Source organism: Vanessa cardui, chromosome 25, assembly GCF_905220365.1.
Source record: "Vanessa cardui chromosome 25, ilVanCard2.1, whole genome shotgun sequence".
Classification (NCBI taxonomy): Eukaryota; Metazoa; Arthropoda; class Insecta; order Lepidoptera; family Nymphalidae; genus Vanessa; species Vanessa cardui.
Window position 1 is genome coordinate 8,318,988 of NC_061147.1, and position 17,549 is coordinate 8,336,536.

Sequence of the window (17,549 nt, forward strand, 5' to 3'; positions counted from 1 at the left end):
GATGTGTATGTGCTGTTTGTTTCCCAATAAATAAATAAAAAAAAAAAATATATAAATAATCTTTTAAATAAAAATTTCAAAATATATCAACAATAACAAAAGCCTGTAAATTTCTCACTGCTGGATAAGGCCTCCTCTCCCTTTTAGCGGAAGGTTTGGAACATATTCCACCATGCGATTCTAATGCATGTTGATGGAATTCACATGTGCCAGATTTTCTATGAAATTAGATACATGCAGGTTTCTTCACGATGTTTTCATTCACCGCCGAGCACGAGATGAATTATAAACACAAATTATCTGACAGGGCTAAGACTATATTATGTCAAAAATTTAAGACAGCAGCTGTAAATCCAATCAACGTTAAATGCTATCGTATCCCATCCCTTAAAGTCATTCATGAAATATATATCACATCTGGTTTCAGGTAAAAAATACCAATTAACAGGTAAATTTCGAATGCGATCGAAGAGGAAAACCACAGGCGCTAACACATCACCCTGAGGTACACTAGGCTCCTACGTCAAAATCGTTCAAAGCTATCTATAAATATCATCTCTATTGCTATGTGGCATAGAGATTAAAATGCTTTGAAGATGATATGCATAGTCGCAGCCTGTATAATGGTAGCCAGTGATAAAACGTACAGATTTATATCTTCCACACCGTCATTTGTATCGTGGCGGTTGTTAATCGTGAAAGCGATTTAAAGCTGGTAAAATTTCAGAAACGTAATGTGTGCGGTCGAGAATCTGGCCGTTGGGACTCAGACCCGGATTCAGGTGCACGTGAATTAGATAATTGAATTAGTTTAGATTTAAATGAGGATTTATGTGAAGGTGCGAGATATTTATGAAGCAGTCTTTATCAATTCGTTAACGATACTTTTAAAAATTTGGTCATTATTATTAAATATGACAACTGTAAATTTAAATAAGAAACATCAGACGCTAAATATATTTATGATTGACGTACAGAATCTATACAAACTTTTCTGAAGGGATAGACAAACAGACTTAAGTTAAATATGGTTCAAAATTTAACAGACTTAATGTATTACCTATAAATTTAGAACTTCATCGACTTTTCGTACTTTACATATTTATCAAGCGTAAGTTTGCGTAAGTCCAACGCACACTAGTAAAGTAGTATTTACACACACACTTATAGTAAAGTAGTATGACGTTTAGCGAATATCAAGCGTAGCTGTCACGCGCATCAAGATAATAAAGATGGCGCGTTTGTTTTAGTTATTTTGTGATACGATACTCTATTTAGATATATAAGCAATCTTAGCTTTGTCCACGCCATAATTGAACTTTTTACCGGTTTTCTTGTGACATTTCGCTCCGTTAATTACGAATTTCTTATAAAGTAAAAACTATCAATTCGAAAAAAAAAAATCACTTGAGTCGGTCGAATAAATTCATCGATTTTGCTGTCAAATTTTAATCGATTAAATTTTTTTAATATAAAAAAAACGGCCTATTGGCGATCGTTTGAGTTCCCAGTAGTTATGAGTATTAATTCGGCGACAAATTTTCCTTAACAAGTTTTATCTAGTATCTTTAGCGATTATAAGGTTGATGATAATGTAGTTGTAGTATGTAGTTCAGTTATCACTACATAGCATAAAACAAAGTCGCTTATCGCTATCCCGTATATGCTTAGATCTTTAAAATTACTCAACAAATTTTGATGCGGTTTTTTTTAATAGATGGAGTTATTCAAGAGGATGCTATTTGTATATAATACTTGGACAATATAGTAAAGAAACACTGATAATTTAGACATTCTCATCTATATTAAGTATTAAGATTGCACACGTGAGAAGCCGGGTCGCTAGTATCTAAATATATTGGCAAATCTATATTGAGCATGATTTTAAGGTATTGCTTACCACTTGGACAGCAAGCCGGTGGCAGCGGAATGAGAATAGGGGCCTCCGTACGGAGAGTATTGAGAGTAGGACGTCGCGTACGCATAGTCACTGGCGAGGGTTGCTGTACCTGAAACAAAAATATATCTTTACACACACATCCAAAGACATAATATACATAATTCAAAACAAGAGGAAAAAGTAGAGTATAGTATTAATTTGTCTCTTTTTTATGGTATACTTTGGCGGACGAGCATATGGCCCACTTGATGGGAAGTGGTCACACTGTAAGAAATATTAACTATTCCTTACATCGTCAATGTGCCACCAACCTTGGGAACTAAGATGTTATGTCCCTTGTGCCTGTAGTTACACTTGCACACTCACCTTTCAAACCGGGACACAATAATACTGAGTACTGTTATTTGGCGGTAGAATAACTGATGAGTGGGTGGTACCTACACAGACGGGCTTACACAAAGCCCTACCACCAAGTAAAATCAGTCTCTGCTGATGCTGTTTTCCCATTTGAGGAATAGTTTAGGAAATTACTTTGATGGGATACATGTAGCAGATTCTCTTCCACTACCGATGTTTTCCTTCGTCACTGAGCAGAAGTGAAGTTAACTAATTAAGCTCATAAAATTATGTTGCTATTCAAGAAGCGATCTTTTGTTTAAAGTTTGCATTGCTTTCAAGGTACAATTTAAAAGCATCCCTATATACGACATGTCGTAAGATTCAAATTCGCATGTATGTATAGGAAATTACGATACTGAGACCCAAAACAGATTCCTCAAATGTTTAACAAGATTTTAAAGATACAATAATAATAACATTTTATATGTTTTAATTACACTGTGTTACATATACCAAGGAGGTCTTATACCCTTAAATAGAAGATCTCATTTCTCATTGGCCAGTGGCTTTCACATCACTGATTACATTTGACCTAACTCTAGGTCTAAATTTGAAAAACAATAAGTAGATCTATAGCATGGAAAGGAAAACATCGTGAGGTAATCTGCGTATGAAAATGTAATTGTTAGTCCGATTTCGTCTTCGATTTTCGAATTTTATATGATAAGAAAAAAAAGTAAAACATTAACGTGAATCAAATAAAACACTCTAATTTATCACAATTCAAAAACCAAGAAAATATAAAACACAAAGAATGAAAAGAATCCGAGTACCGAACTTAAAGTCGAGAAGTGCTCTCCGCTGAAAATCTAATTTAGCCACCCTCCATAAAATACATATCGCCTTACGGAATTTTCGCACTTATTGCTTATAATTTCAAGTGTTAATATTGCGGGCCAGAGGTTTCGGGTCCTCACGCTTTTGGTCTTTAATCTACCGCAATCTGTTTTGGTGGGAGGGGTGTTTAATAGCTCATTCGGGGCTCTATGCAAATAATTTTAAGGGGGGATACAGGAATATCATACGGCCTTTGTCTGAAGCTAGTAACGAAGCGGAACATGATTTTGATGCAAGCTCCTTCGATGGATTCTGTGTCGGTTGTGAATTGTGATGGGCGTGGTTAGTTAATAATTAATTTTGCGTGTTGCGGTATCATTGGCCTTTGATGTTTTAAGTGTTTTTTTAATATAAGATATGTAGAAAGTATTTTAGATGGTAAATTGAAAGTGATAAATATATTTTTAATAAATAAATGAGTTTGTTTCATTAAATAGTTATAGTTTTGTTTTACATATAAGTAAGTTAGGTCTGTTTAATTATTTCTTCTATTTTGAATCTTAGCATGATGGTAGTAGAATTTATTGATATTAATTGAAATTGAGCTATTTCAATGTGTGCCCTTTTATAACAAAAATGGTATAAGTTGTTTTTCCGCAAAACAGTATTAAAAATTTTTGACAAGTTTTGATTTTACACAAGATACTTGATTTAACATAAAGATAGTAATTGTTAAGATTATACACCGCAGTAACCCTAACAAATACATGCTTAGCTTTGTCACTTACCATCATAATGAGCATACGGCGGGTAGGGTGGTGCCGGAGGTTGCAGAACTACCAGCGCTGCGGCGTCTGGACTTCCAGCAGCTGAGGGTGGTTCACCGGCTGCCGTTGATCCTGTGGAGTCGTTCGTCGCTGAAAATACGTCTTTACGTTAACAAGGTGCGTAGACAACACCTAACAGATACTTAAGCGCAATTTTATTAAGTGTGATATAAAATAATGAAACCAGAAAGCGTGGAAGATCATATTTTGAGTCTTTTATTGCTCGGAGCAATCTCTTAGATGATCTTTGGTACAAGCTTTTAAAACAATATGTCATGCAAATTATATTAATGTTTCAAAATAATTTAGTCCTGAGACATTCTCTAGGTGGAGCTGGAGATTTGTGAAAGTGAGTAAGCAACATTTTTTGGTGATGCGTGGTTTCTATTTGATACAGATACTGAAGGCAACGATATTCTGTATTGGAAATTTAAAATATAAGTAGTAAATGCAAAAGGTTTTTCTTTGTTTAATGATAACTGACTTATATAGGATCATACAATCGACACACAAACAGAAAAATAGAAAATTGTTCATGATTTTATAGAAAAAAAAATTTTGGTTGAGACATTTTTTTTTATGTCATTTTAAAACAAACCAAACATCATTCACAAAAATCCATTGAATCAACAACATCCCATTTTAGGCACGGATAGATTTAGAACATCTAAAACAATTTATTTACAAAGTTGAAAAAGTTGGAATGACAAAACAAATTGCTTGCGTGTAGCTTCGAACGGATCAGTGCAACACGTTATTTGTGTAAAACATCGGTGACGCGTAAACCCTGCGATGTCTGAACACTGATTGACTTTCATTCATTAAACGCATTTCATTTGAAACACATTGAACGAGATCATTCATTCGATCATTTAAAAGTAAATATTGCAAAGAAATAAAAATGGGCATAGTCCATAAATTATCAAAAGGTTAAGTTCCTGTGTTCTCTTACGATGACATGACCAAAAATATTTATCGAAAATTTTAAATAAGCACATAGTATATACACTGTGGCGCTTACTCCCTTCTTAACCTAAACACCAATCACAAAAAAATATTATCTATTAGACAATATTGACAAAAGCAAAATAAGTTACAAGACAATGCTATTTTACTTTATACAAGTCCAAAGTCCAAACGAACTCAGCAACTTCCTATGAAGCGAAGTACACAGCTCATTACAAATAATATGAAAAAATCTGAATGAATGGAAGTCGGAACTTATTCCCATGTGATTGATAAATCGAACAAAACGCATAGCGGATACGGCGTGATAGTCGAAGTGACCGCAAGACGCTGCGGTCGGTTCGAGCCACGTTGTGATGAGAAATAGTGGCCTTCGATCGTAACGTGTTTGTTTTTTGTATCATCTTTATCGAACTCAATAATAAAAAACGTGCAACCAAGAAGGTTGTATACGTAAAAAATATATGGGAAACACCTCGTGCAATGCTGGTTGGAAAATAAACTTATATTTTAAATAAATATTTCTAATTCAATCATTTAAATTTTTAAATAGGAAGCATACAATTATGTGTTTCATACACATTGCTGATGGACGCTAGTCTTAAAGAAAAGTGTTGCAACTTAATTTACAATGCTCTTGTGCGGTATATACTGACAGACATTTTTCTTAACGAAGCGTGAGATGAATTATAAATACGGATACAGCACATCAAAAAGAGCCGCTCGAACGTGAGGGAATCGGTTAAAATAAACTCAAGTGATGCTTTGAATCAAGTCCATTCGATTGAGAAATTATTCAAACAACTATTTTACATATATGTATCAGAATTTAAAGTATTACTTGATGGTAAGGTTTTGTGCAAGCCCGTCTGGGTAGGTACCATCCACTCATCAGTTATTCTACCGCCAAGTAATCAGTAATTATGTGTTCCGGTTTGAAGGGTGAGTAAGCCAGTGTAACTACATGCACAAGGGACATAACATCTTATTTAAATAAAACTATTTATAACGGATGAATCGCGTATATAGGCAGACTAAGTCTGCCCGTGACCACGAACACTGTAAAGTGCTCGAAACGTCGGGATGTTTAAAAATAATTAATATACGCGATTCATCCGTTATAAATAGTTTTATTTAAATGTGTAATCATCGCGAAAATTTAAGACAACATTACATAACATCTTAGTTCCCAAGATTGGTGGCACAGTGACGATGTAAGGAATAGTTAATATTTCTTACAGCGTCATTGTCTATTGGTGATGGTGACCACTTACCATCAGGTGGCCTATATGCTCGTCCGCCAACCTATACCATAAAGAAAAGTATTTTGATACGTATTTCCCTTATAATATGTTAAACAGTACGACAAATACATTTGTAGTTTTCCAACCGGCTTTTAGTTAAGATCCAAGTGCTCTATTCATTTGAGATGGCTTTGTTTCATAGTAAATGATAATAGTGAATGAGATTAAAGTCGTTGACCCACTGCAAGCTAGACAGGTGCTCACGTTACCTGCGCACGCGTCTTGTGTTACTGGGAACACAAGGATGTGGTCGAGATGACATTATATACCATTGTGATGATATCCGCCCTACGCTTTCTGTATCTTCCAGTGTTGTGTATCAATGTAACTTACATTTTGATTATTCGAATAATTATTATAATCGAATATATTTCGTATTGTAGAGAATAGAGTTCGAATAGTCATCGATTTTTTTTATCATTCACACTGTAATTCTCAACCAAATTGTAATTTTTAATTCGTAATTATATACCACAAAAGCTATTTATTCTATGTCATATTAAAATCATAGATCATATATTTTCTCTCAATTCCACGCAGACAGTTGTGAAGTTATTCTGATATTTTATATGTTTAATTTATTTACGATCTTATATTGTACAAATGAAATATGTACAGTACAAATCGCTTACTCTCTTCAAGAGAATTAAATTTCTTTCTGCCTTTTGGAGCGTATCGATAAAAATATATCCATAAAAAAGTTTATTGATATGCTAAATTTCAGAATAATTTTAGAATCAGCATTGAACTAATAAATAAGCTTTTTTCTGTTTTTTTATTAGATGAAAAACACTTTGCATAAAGAGCAAAATGGTCACCGAATCAAAAAAAATTAAAATCAAAATAAACTTTATTCAAGTAGGCTTTCACAAGCACTTTTGAATCGTGATTTTACAATTAAGTGAAGGTACCATCGGTTCGGAAAGTAGATTCTACCGAGAAGAACCGGCAAGAAACTCAGTAGTTACTCTTTTTTGACATTTAAAAAATACAAAGTCATGTTAGTTAAATACAATTATTTAAATTAAGATATCCTGCTTGGAAGTCAACAGGTCTTATATCTTGCTTAAACAAAAGTCATTCTATCAGCATTTATGCTTAGCCGTATGCAATAAAACGAAGCGACAGAAACAAAGGCAAACAATTCCAACGATATCTCTATCACTAAACAATCAAGGTCATGACACGAGACTCCATTTCACCATTAATGATTAGTCACGCCCTGAAAGACTGCGGTGACAAGCTGTGAAGTTATAACTGTTCCTGGATGCCTACGTGAATTTGTGGCTAACCAACGTTTGAAGGTCAATGTTTAGTTTGAACGTCTTATTCCGGGATCTCTTACTTTGTTCTTATATCTGGATAAAATAAACAAAATCGAAATACATACAATATGAGGAGACGCTTTTTCTGTAATATATCAGAACATGTCTTACGTTTTGGTAAATATTATACGATAACACTACTAAGCCGTATGTATGAACTGTGTACGTATATACCAAAAGATGGTGTAAGTTTCAGTAAATATGATCGACGATCAAATAGATTTTGAATCGTAATTTTAAAATATTCTTATAATTTTAAAGCTATCACTGATGTTGAATCTAAATACATACCTACATGATACATATTTTTAAAGGTTGAAAATCGGTAACTACTGTATGTCTTGCCGGTTCTTCTCAGTAGAATCGATTTTCCGAATCGGTGGTAGCTTCACTTAATATAGTTGTTAAATGACGATTCAAAAGTTCTTGTAAAAGCCTACTTGAATAACCTCCTCCTTTTGGAAGTCGGTTGATAAAGTATATTTTGATTTTGTAATAGTGTCGAGAAGTACCTACCTACGCTAAGAACTCGAAAGATACTTTTCCGCTAATGAAATTACATTGGTATGTTAATTGAATAAATTGTTTGTAAAGCCAATTTGAAGGGTTAGTTTCGTGAATGTAATTTACGTTACATAACCTTTTTGTTACAAGACGTAAGGCTTTGTTAATGGTTATACAATATATGGTACGTAGGTGCTAATTTATTAGTCATAAGATCAGCAATTATTGACCAAAATGAAAAATCCCAAAAATTTCTCATCTGAAAGCTAGGGCCTCAAATCTAGCCAAGCTCTTGCTAAATCTTTTGTGTTGTTTGTAATTTTATCTCTGTTTACTGTTTAGAAAACTGTATTTAAGTGAAATACAGTTTTCTAAACAGTATTATATTGTTTTATTGTTAGACTATTCTATCTCATTAGGATTATCCTGTTAGTCCCAAAAATGTCACACATCTAATTTGATGTCCCATCGAAGAGGACTGTCAGACTATTGCAATAGTTTACCTAGCCATATTAAATTTTAATAAATCCTCCTTAATTTCGAAGATATCAAATAGCATTTGTATCACTTACCAGAATGGGGGGTGTAATGGTGTGCAGGGTGTTCGTACGGAGCGTCGAACAGTTCCCCGTAATATCCGGTACCACCTCCTAGCTCTGATAGCAGCTTGTATTCGTCTTTTAGACTCCATTTTGATGATGACCAGAGCTGAAATAATACTCAATATAAAATAACTGAAATATAAAGCTGGAGATATTGAACAGAAAACATAGAATTGATTCAGAAGAGATGGTCCAATATTTAAAGATCTTTTTCAATATAAAATCGGCTTTATAAATATATGGGCACTGCTCATTGATCCGATTAGATCTAACCATTCCGTACACCGCCAAACTTTGGGAATTAAGTTGTTATGCCACTTGTGCCTGGAGTTACACTAGCTCACTCACCATAAATACTGGATACAATAATCAGTATTGTGTTAGCAGTTGAGTGGGTGATATATACAGACGGGCATTCACAAACCTTACCTAGTAAGTTACATAATCACTAATATCTTAATCTATATATATCACTCCTCCTCTTCCTCTTCTTTCGGATGTAAACTCCATAAGGACAGAAAGAGAGGCCATGATACACAAATTGTTACATGTTAATCATATGTCAATTTATATTATTGAAGAACTTCTTTTTTTATTGTTTTCTGTTTAAATATTTTTACATGTCCACAACTGGTGTTAGTGTGTTTTTTTTTAAATTAATTATGTATATATTTTGACTCACATTGGAGTATATCTGATCTCCGTTGTAGTGACTTCTTTGTCTTTTCACGTCGTCTTCTGAATGGCTGTTGAAGTCTCTGTTTTCATCTGTTGACAAAAGATTAAATATGAAAAGATTAAATATACTATTAATCTGACTTATTTAAAAAAAGAAAACCTTAAAATGATTACAGAGATTCTTGGCGGTTTTTCTCTGTAGAATCCACATCCGGAATCAGTGGTTTATACTTAAAATAGCGCTCCTAACATGCGTGTAAAACCCTACTTGCCTACTACTATATTTAAATTTTTGTTACCTGATTATTCAAAGCCGTCTATTTATTTACATACAAATAAATTACTTTAAATTTTGATATTAAAGAGTGTTAATAAAGGTACTCTTCAATAAAATAACATACCTACATAATATACCAAGCAATTGTTATAGCAAAATTTCTGAAATAACGCAGCGAATTTAAGAGAACTTATAACTTAATATAATATGGTCACAATTTGTGCACCGCGCTTAATAGCACACTAAATCTTGTCGTTCTGCTGAGCGCACACCGTGGCGGGTAGTGATGTGAATTTTCAATGACACGTTATCGATAAAATCATTTTAACAGCTAAAAAGCGTATAAAACTGTTTCTGACATATTTGGAAATCATTTCGTTTTTCAGAAATTGTTTTTTTTTTTGGAAATTAGGAAAGTATTAGATTTTTATTATTATTAATAATAAATATATTAGGCGTGGTGAAAAAGAGATTTAAATGCAGTACCAAATATTCATACAAGATGAATATCGACACAGCATTGTTTCGATATTGTTATATAATAAAAATGAATAAAAAAGATTTATATACAAAACATATTAAAACAAGATTGTTACACACTTCAAGGCAAGTGAAAAACATGCTTGATCCTTAAGCCAACAATATCTAATGAAATGATGAGAATCAAGAAAGTACATATTTAAAAAAAATCTAGAAAATATTCGATAAGTTTTAACTAACAACGATTTGACAATGTAATTTTTACTAGTCAAATTATTATTTTCGTATAATTTATCGACATCATGTTAAACATCTCTATTTTGGAGACAGTACGTGGCGCGCGGGAGAGCCAGTAATATTTTAATCCCTATGTCCCTGTGTCATTACTTACAAGTTTTTGGGACAAAAAGAGATTTACAGCGGAACCCTTCAGCTTAAGTGGAAAACTTGCTTGAAGAAATACACAATTGAATCTTATCTTATCTAGGTTTGAAAAACTTTTGACCCAAAATTAAATTTTTTTTTATTACAAAAAGTCTGCTGTTTAAACGCCCCCCCTCCACTTGAATATAAGGTTTGGGGCATAGATAGTGGATTGTAGAAAGACTAGATGAGTTTCAAATCGCCTGCATCCGAACTGATCCTATGACTTTGGGATTTGATGCCTCTTTAACAAGCATCAAGACCGTCATACTATTATAATTACAGGCAGTCGTCAACTTCCATCGTTTCAAGATACTTCGAACAATATTTTGCCACTATTCCTCAAGCATACGTCAATTGTTTCGATTTACGACATACGGGAATTTTTTCGCGAGGTCAATGTCATTGTCATATCATCGGATATGATATGATATTATCAAGAAGAAAAAAGAGAGCTATCTAATATGTCTCGAATTACGTCGTCTCGATGTCCATGCTAAGGGTTTTGGCTTAACTTTTTAAAGTCGGCCGCTTGCCTGACACTCTCCCTCCTTGAATGGTATTGTGCACTGGACTTAATGATATACCCTTTGCCTGGGGAGGTCTTATTCTAATTCGGGATGACACAAAATTTTTCGATTTACGTCCGCCTATTTCGAGAACCTATATGCCGTAAGTACGAGGACTTGCGTTTATTACAATTAATCCATATTTATCAACTTCCAATGCCTACCTTGGTCCTCGTGTCTCTTTCTCTTCAAACCATTTCCATTGTGGAGTCCGTCCACCTGTTCGATGCCCAGGATTCCGTTGATGCTGTAGCTTCCGGTGTTGTTGACGTGCTCGGTGGTTGGGGACAGCACGGCTGTGGTACCAGGAGCGTTACCAGCGTGGGTTATCACCTGCAACAAATTGTATTGAAGATAAAATTAATCCAGAGTAATATAACTAACTTCGTCATAAAAACTAACGTCTATCTGATGATGAACGGAATGCCTTTCTTGTCTGTTTGTCACAGAAAGTCAACCTTCCTTAAATCTACTGGGTGGCAGTTAACAATTATCATGATGATCTGATGCTATACAATACATGCTTCTATGATATATAGAGCAACAAATGATTATATATTTTTAGTATACGTACAGAAACAACACTGCCTTGCGCAGAACTGATCTCCTGCTCTTGTTGTTGTTGTTGTTGTTGATTGTGCGCGTGCTTCGCCTTTTCTGCTGCCTTGTTGCGGACGATCCTGTGAAACACAAACATTTTTAAACAAATGAAAGGATATACTTGCTAAGTATACCTGACTGATTTGGGTCACAACAATCAATCAAGAAAGACCAGCCAATAATGCAATAGAGATAGCTAGATTATAGAGCACAAGTGTGTGTGTGTGTGTGTGCAAACACAGGCGGATTCTGATAATCCGTGGGATGGTAAACACGTCAAAACTGGAGAATTCAAGTGTAGAACCAGCAGCTATTATATATATCAGCTTTCCACGGCATTGGACTGCAATACGCTTCCAAATTCAAATTTAACGATACGAGAACCCAATTATCTTTTATCGACCTGATCTCAGGTTGATACCAAGAACCTCTGGATCTGTGGCCATAAATTAAACCACTAGTCCAAAGAAGCTGTCGTTAGTTATATTTATAATACACAACATAAGCAATAAGTAATCATCATCAAAAATAATTATATCAATGACATGAAAGTTCCATTAGCAAAAAAGTGCTCCTGACTCGCGACGCCACGTGGCGACGTCAGTGCGTAATTCGGCGGCGTTTGCGATTTGCCACGCATCCGTTGCATTGTGTAGCTAGACTGTCGCGAGGTTGATTTATTCGAAATGTGGTGGGATTCTTAGGGATTTTTTTATTTTATTTTTATGTGTGGATGAGAAAATGGACCATCTAATGCACCTTCACACATTGTCGCCGTAAGTTTTAAGCATTACTGACATCTCCAATTGGCAATCAACTGTGAAAACAGAGTTGTTATGACCCTCGTCCCTGTACGCACATTGGCTCACTCAAACCATTGAAGTCAAATTCATTAAATGAATATGTGTATATAACTAAATCAATACACTCAATATTGGAAAAAATACTGAGCGGCTCGTCGTTTCGAACTGGTGGAATCTTTACTTTTAGTAAAATTCTGCGAAGTTACGGTTTTAAAATTCTTGTAAACTGCTTAAATAGAGTGTAGTAGATGATTTTTTCACTAGTATTCTTTGAGGTTTTGAAAACAAATCATAACTCATTTACTGTATCTGATTGATTTACCAACGTTTAAAATGAAATATATAATTAACAATATTAACATATTCATACAATAATATCCCAGATCATTCATTTATGTTTAACAAAATGCAATTTGTCAAGTAGTAAGCAAATTTAAGGATCCACATTGCAATGTCATTATTTCGTATCGCGGCCATTTTGCCGCCGTCGCGGGGTTGACAGTTCATTTCCCGCCATGATGGATAGCGCGCGCGTTGAATTATTGCTAGCATCTCAAAAGTTGACATATGCAAAAATTGCTTTGCAAACTTATTATAATAGAAAGGTCACACTGAAATTAGGGCTGTAATAGACTCATCACTTTTTTTTTGATAGAGTATCACTTTGATTTACGGCCCTTTTATTTTAGAGATTATGTACTACCTTTGTTATTTAAATGATAAATTGTTATTCGTTTTATTTTTTATATTCAGTTTTGCTGTGGGGCGTTTATAATAAATTCGATGTATGTAAATAGTTGAATATAGTTTCATTATTTTAAGTTACTTTCATAAATTCAATTCATTTGAAAAAATACATCGGTAAATAAATCATATTATTCAGTACAAGATTATACAGATGATAAAAAAAAGCTTGGAGTTAAGCTAGTAATACTTATTGACCTCCACGATATGTTACATACATATATAATTGTATTTATATAACATAACTTTGTATATTTAAACTTTAAAAAAAGTAACTACGCAGTTTCTTACCTGTTCTTCATGGTAGCATTTACATTCCGAACCTGTGGTAACTACGCTTAATACAGTTTGTTAAATAACGATTCAAAAATGTACTTGATGCTTAAATTAAGTATATTTTGATTAGATTTGATTTCAGAGTTTATTGATACTTTTCATAATTCAATACATAGAAAAATATGTTCGAAATACACAAAAAACAAATTCTATTTAGTTTTAATAACAAAAAATGTTTATGTATTAATATTAATATATTATACCGGTACACAATATTTGTTGAATATAATACATTTAAAAGTATCCCATTCTAGAAAGGGTAGATTTTTATAATGGCGACATTGCAAAAACCAGGAACTATGAGCATCCGGTCGGAAGGGTTATTTGTGTACCCTTACATTTTAATATCTTCCTTTGCGAAATAATTCATTCTATTATTGGCGAATATTTGTAATTTATTACTTTTAACATTATACGGTAAGAATCATAGGTTCACTTTTGAAGAATCTACGCCGAAAAATGCAAGGTTTTCATTGTTACCCGGGTAAAAATTGCGGATCATAAAAAAATTATTTCGATAATAATTGACAAGAAATACACTATATACTCCATTGCTCGCGTAAATAATAACTCCACGTTATGAATGTAAGCGCATATTCAATATACATATCGTGTAATGATAAATCAACAAATACAATTTTTTTACTTCATATAAAAAGGCGAAGCGGTACACACACACAGCCACAATTCATTGGCCTTATAAGGAACATTAATCGTAGATAATGTGCTTATTTTACACTGGCTCACTCAAACTTCAAACAAAAAAGAAAACATTTCTCTTCAACTCAGCATTTGCACAAAGCCCAGACTATCTACATAGATATATCAAAGTATCAATGAAGTCGCAATCACATAAAATTAGAATATTTAATATTATATAATTATTACCAATGAGTTCAGGTGTAGTTTAATCTCAAAATCTTAAAAAAAAATTATTTATAAAATTTGGTTATGATATTAAACAGTAATAACATAAAATACAAAATGTAACCGAGTGTAATGTAATGTGTATATATTAGTATAGATTAAATAAAACAATGGAACATATGCGTGATTAAACGATGAAACTAATAAAAAAAAAACTTATCGAAAACGTTGATAGCACAACACGACATGATAAAATACCCAGCGCCGACGCTCTCGACCCCATAAACAACCTAACCCAAATTATCCTATCTGACAAATTATTCAGTTTTCGCGCGGCAAAAAACCAAATGTCAAAATGGGGTTGCCAGAATTATAGCTTCAATTACCCGCCGTCGGTCCGCCCTCGATTAAAAATGTCTTCACGTCTCGCAACTTGGCGTTTTTTTAATGTTTTTTATTTTATTATTATTGTTTCGGAAGGGCGATTTTATGGTTATGATTTTACTTGTTAAAATTTTTCAGGCGTATTTTATTTTTATTTGGATTTTTATTAAGTGAGATACGAGCCACTCAATTTTATTGCATTTTGACCACGTAGAATACACGTACGTACGGTTTGATTTATGTTAATTTTGACCAATAAAAGTAAATTCTATCCCGTTTATTTTTGACATAATAAATTATCGATTCTCAAATCCAAGTTTTACTGTTATTCCACACAGATTCATACATATTAGAAATATTTTTAATTTAAATAAACCACAGATAAAAAATTAAGCTTTTAAAATATTATCAAAACAAAAAAAAACAGATAATCCAATTTCAAAATTGCACAAATTCAAAAATCGAGGGTCGGGCGATTTACACGAATCCGATGCCAAATACTTTCGTATTTATACATCATGAGACCGCAGCCGTCGACGGGACATTACCGGCACGTGACCGTCACGTGTCCGACACGTTTCAGGCACGTGATCGGGGGTGAGACGCGCTTGTATGGAGAATTACTTTAAAATTGACTTCGAATCGACCTTTTGAATTTTGAGATGTAATCTAGGCTCTATAAGTGTTTATTTGAATTCATTTGTTAATCGTGGTCATTGAAAGGGTTTATCGAATGTTGCCAGTAAATAATATTAAATGAAATAAACACTCTAAAATCTAGTATAACTATAAGGCGATGCTACCTATGCGAAATTTATATAACTTTACCTTTATCACATTTATTATAATAATTATAGTCCTTAAACTATCTCCATACCAAAATTCATCGATATTGGTTCAGCTGTTTAAGTATGAAGAGATATAGGAAAACAGACAGATACTTTTGCACTTACAAAATTCATATAGATTACAGAATAACTTGTTTTTTTTTTTTTAATAATAATATTACGATCTTTTTTTGGCAGCGAAATCAAAAATATGATTGTATGAAAAGAGTGATATTGATGAGGTCTCTTAATACCAATTTGTTAACTCTTTATAGAAACAACACAATACATCTATACGAACATGGTAAGGTAGGTAAGGTAACAGCCTATACATTTACCACTGCTGAGATAAGGCCTTCTCTTCCATTAAGGAGAGGGTTTGGAACATATTCCACCACGCTGTTCCAATGCAGGTTGGCGGAATGCACATGTGGCAGAATTTCGATAAAATTAGACACATGCAGGTTTCGTCACGATGTTTTTCCTTCACCGCCGAGCACGCGATGAATTATAAACACAAATTAAGCACATACATATAGTGGTGCTTGCCTGGGTTTGAACTCGTAATCATCGGTTAGGATGCACGCGTTCTAACCACTGGGCCATCTCAACTCATAAGAACATTATGAATATGAAAATAACGCTGTCTGTTGCTCTTTGACGTCCAAATCACTATACCAAATTTGATGATATTTAGTGTTAAGCATTGTTAAACTCTAATCAAGAATTTTTTTTATGCATAACACCCTAAAACAAGATAGAAACCGCGGTTGACAATCAGTACAAAATTATAAGTAGAAAAGTTTATAAAAGTCATTAATATATTTTTTTGTCAGGAGTATCAGAGTTTTCATACCTACTGTTCTACGTATATTTTAACTTTTCCTACGTAGCACTTAACGTAGCAAAGGCATAATGGGCGTGGCCTTAAGTGAAGGTACGAAAAAGATGTTGAAATGTTTTCACCGAAAAACTAAGCGATTTCTCCCCTTTATGGAAAGTTTGTATTACTCTCCAGCCTTTGTTTAAAAGAGGACTCTATTGTAGTGTGTTAACGTTTATTTTTATTTGTTTGCTAAATACGTATGGAAAGAGTTGGTGGGGTTGTGAAAATAGCGAAGAATTTCTTTTGGAAATATTGTGTCAAAGAAATATTGGTATACTGTTATATACTTTACTCTTATTTGTTTTTATTGTAACATTTATACATTACAATTATATAAATATATTTGTTATAACAATAATATAATATTTTTTTTTATTTAATTGTTACTTGATATATGTATGTTAAATGAAAAATATTATATAAACATTTATCGAAGTATGAAACAATTTAAATAGGATTTTTTATCGTGTACATGCATGCTGGCGACGTAAGTTGACGTAGAACAATGACAGCCAAAAAAGTGATATTTCAATGAATATCGAATGAAGTATATTACGAACGTGAACGGTTAGACTTTTGAATCAATGTCTGATAACGAGTTGATAACTCGTTACATATTATATAGTCTTTTCTTTATTTGGTTTTAGACTGATGTGATAATTAGTTAACACTCAACTCAAAGGAATAAAAATAAATATAACAAAGATACGGCCTTGATATAACAAGCGTACAATTTTGGCGACCTTATCGCTACATAGCGATATCTTCCAGGCAACCAACGGTGTAGGATAGGTCATAGAATATAAGACGGGTGGTGCTGTACTAACAAGTAATGATATATTTATCATTGAAATTTAATTAGACCCGTATTTAATTTTCAAGCTTCAAAATTGAGTGCGACTAATTAGTGTCACGATTGATTAAATGATTAGCAGGCGAAACAGTGAGACTTGTTTTTAAATATTAAATGTGTCGTTATGGAAAAAGGTTTATTATTAATTTTAACCATCATGTTTCATAGCCTGAAGCAAGGGGTTGTCTCCGGAAGGAGGGAGCAACAAAGATGGCGGC

At 33.4% G+C, this 17,549-nt stretch overlaps 1 protein-coding gene across 3 annotated transcripts in view; it reads right to left on the reverse strand.

Annotated features, from left to right (window-relative positions):
• Positions 1-17,549, reverse strand: part of LOC124540518 (paired box protein Pax-5) — a 106,259-nt gene that overhangs the window by 6,536 nt on the left and 82,174 nt on the right. For 2 of the 3 annotated variants that reach the window (XM_047118142.1, XM_047118141.1), the window contains exons 6-11: positions 11,606-11,711; positions 11,196-11,364; positions 9,287-9,372; positions 8,575-8,710; positions 3,865-3,993; positions 1,901-2,009 (exon numbers count right to left, since the gene is read on the reverse strand). In XM_047118142.1, coding sequence (XP_046974098.1) covers positions 1,901-2,009; positions 3,865-3,993; positions 8,575-8,710; positions 9,287-9,372; positions 11,196-11,364; positions 11,606-11,711 — 735 coding nt within the window. The remainder of the gene's footprint in view (positions 1-1,900; positions 2,010-3,864; positions 3,994-8,574; positions 8,711-9,286; positions 9,373-11,195; positions 11,365-11,605; positions 11,712-17,549) is intronic. The other variant, XM_047118143.1, reaches the window with a different exon arrangement.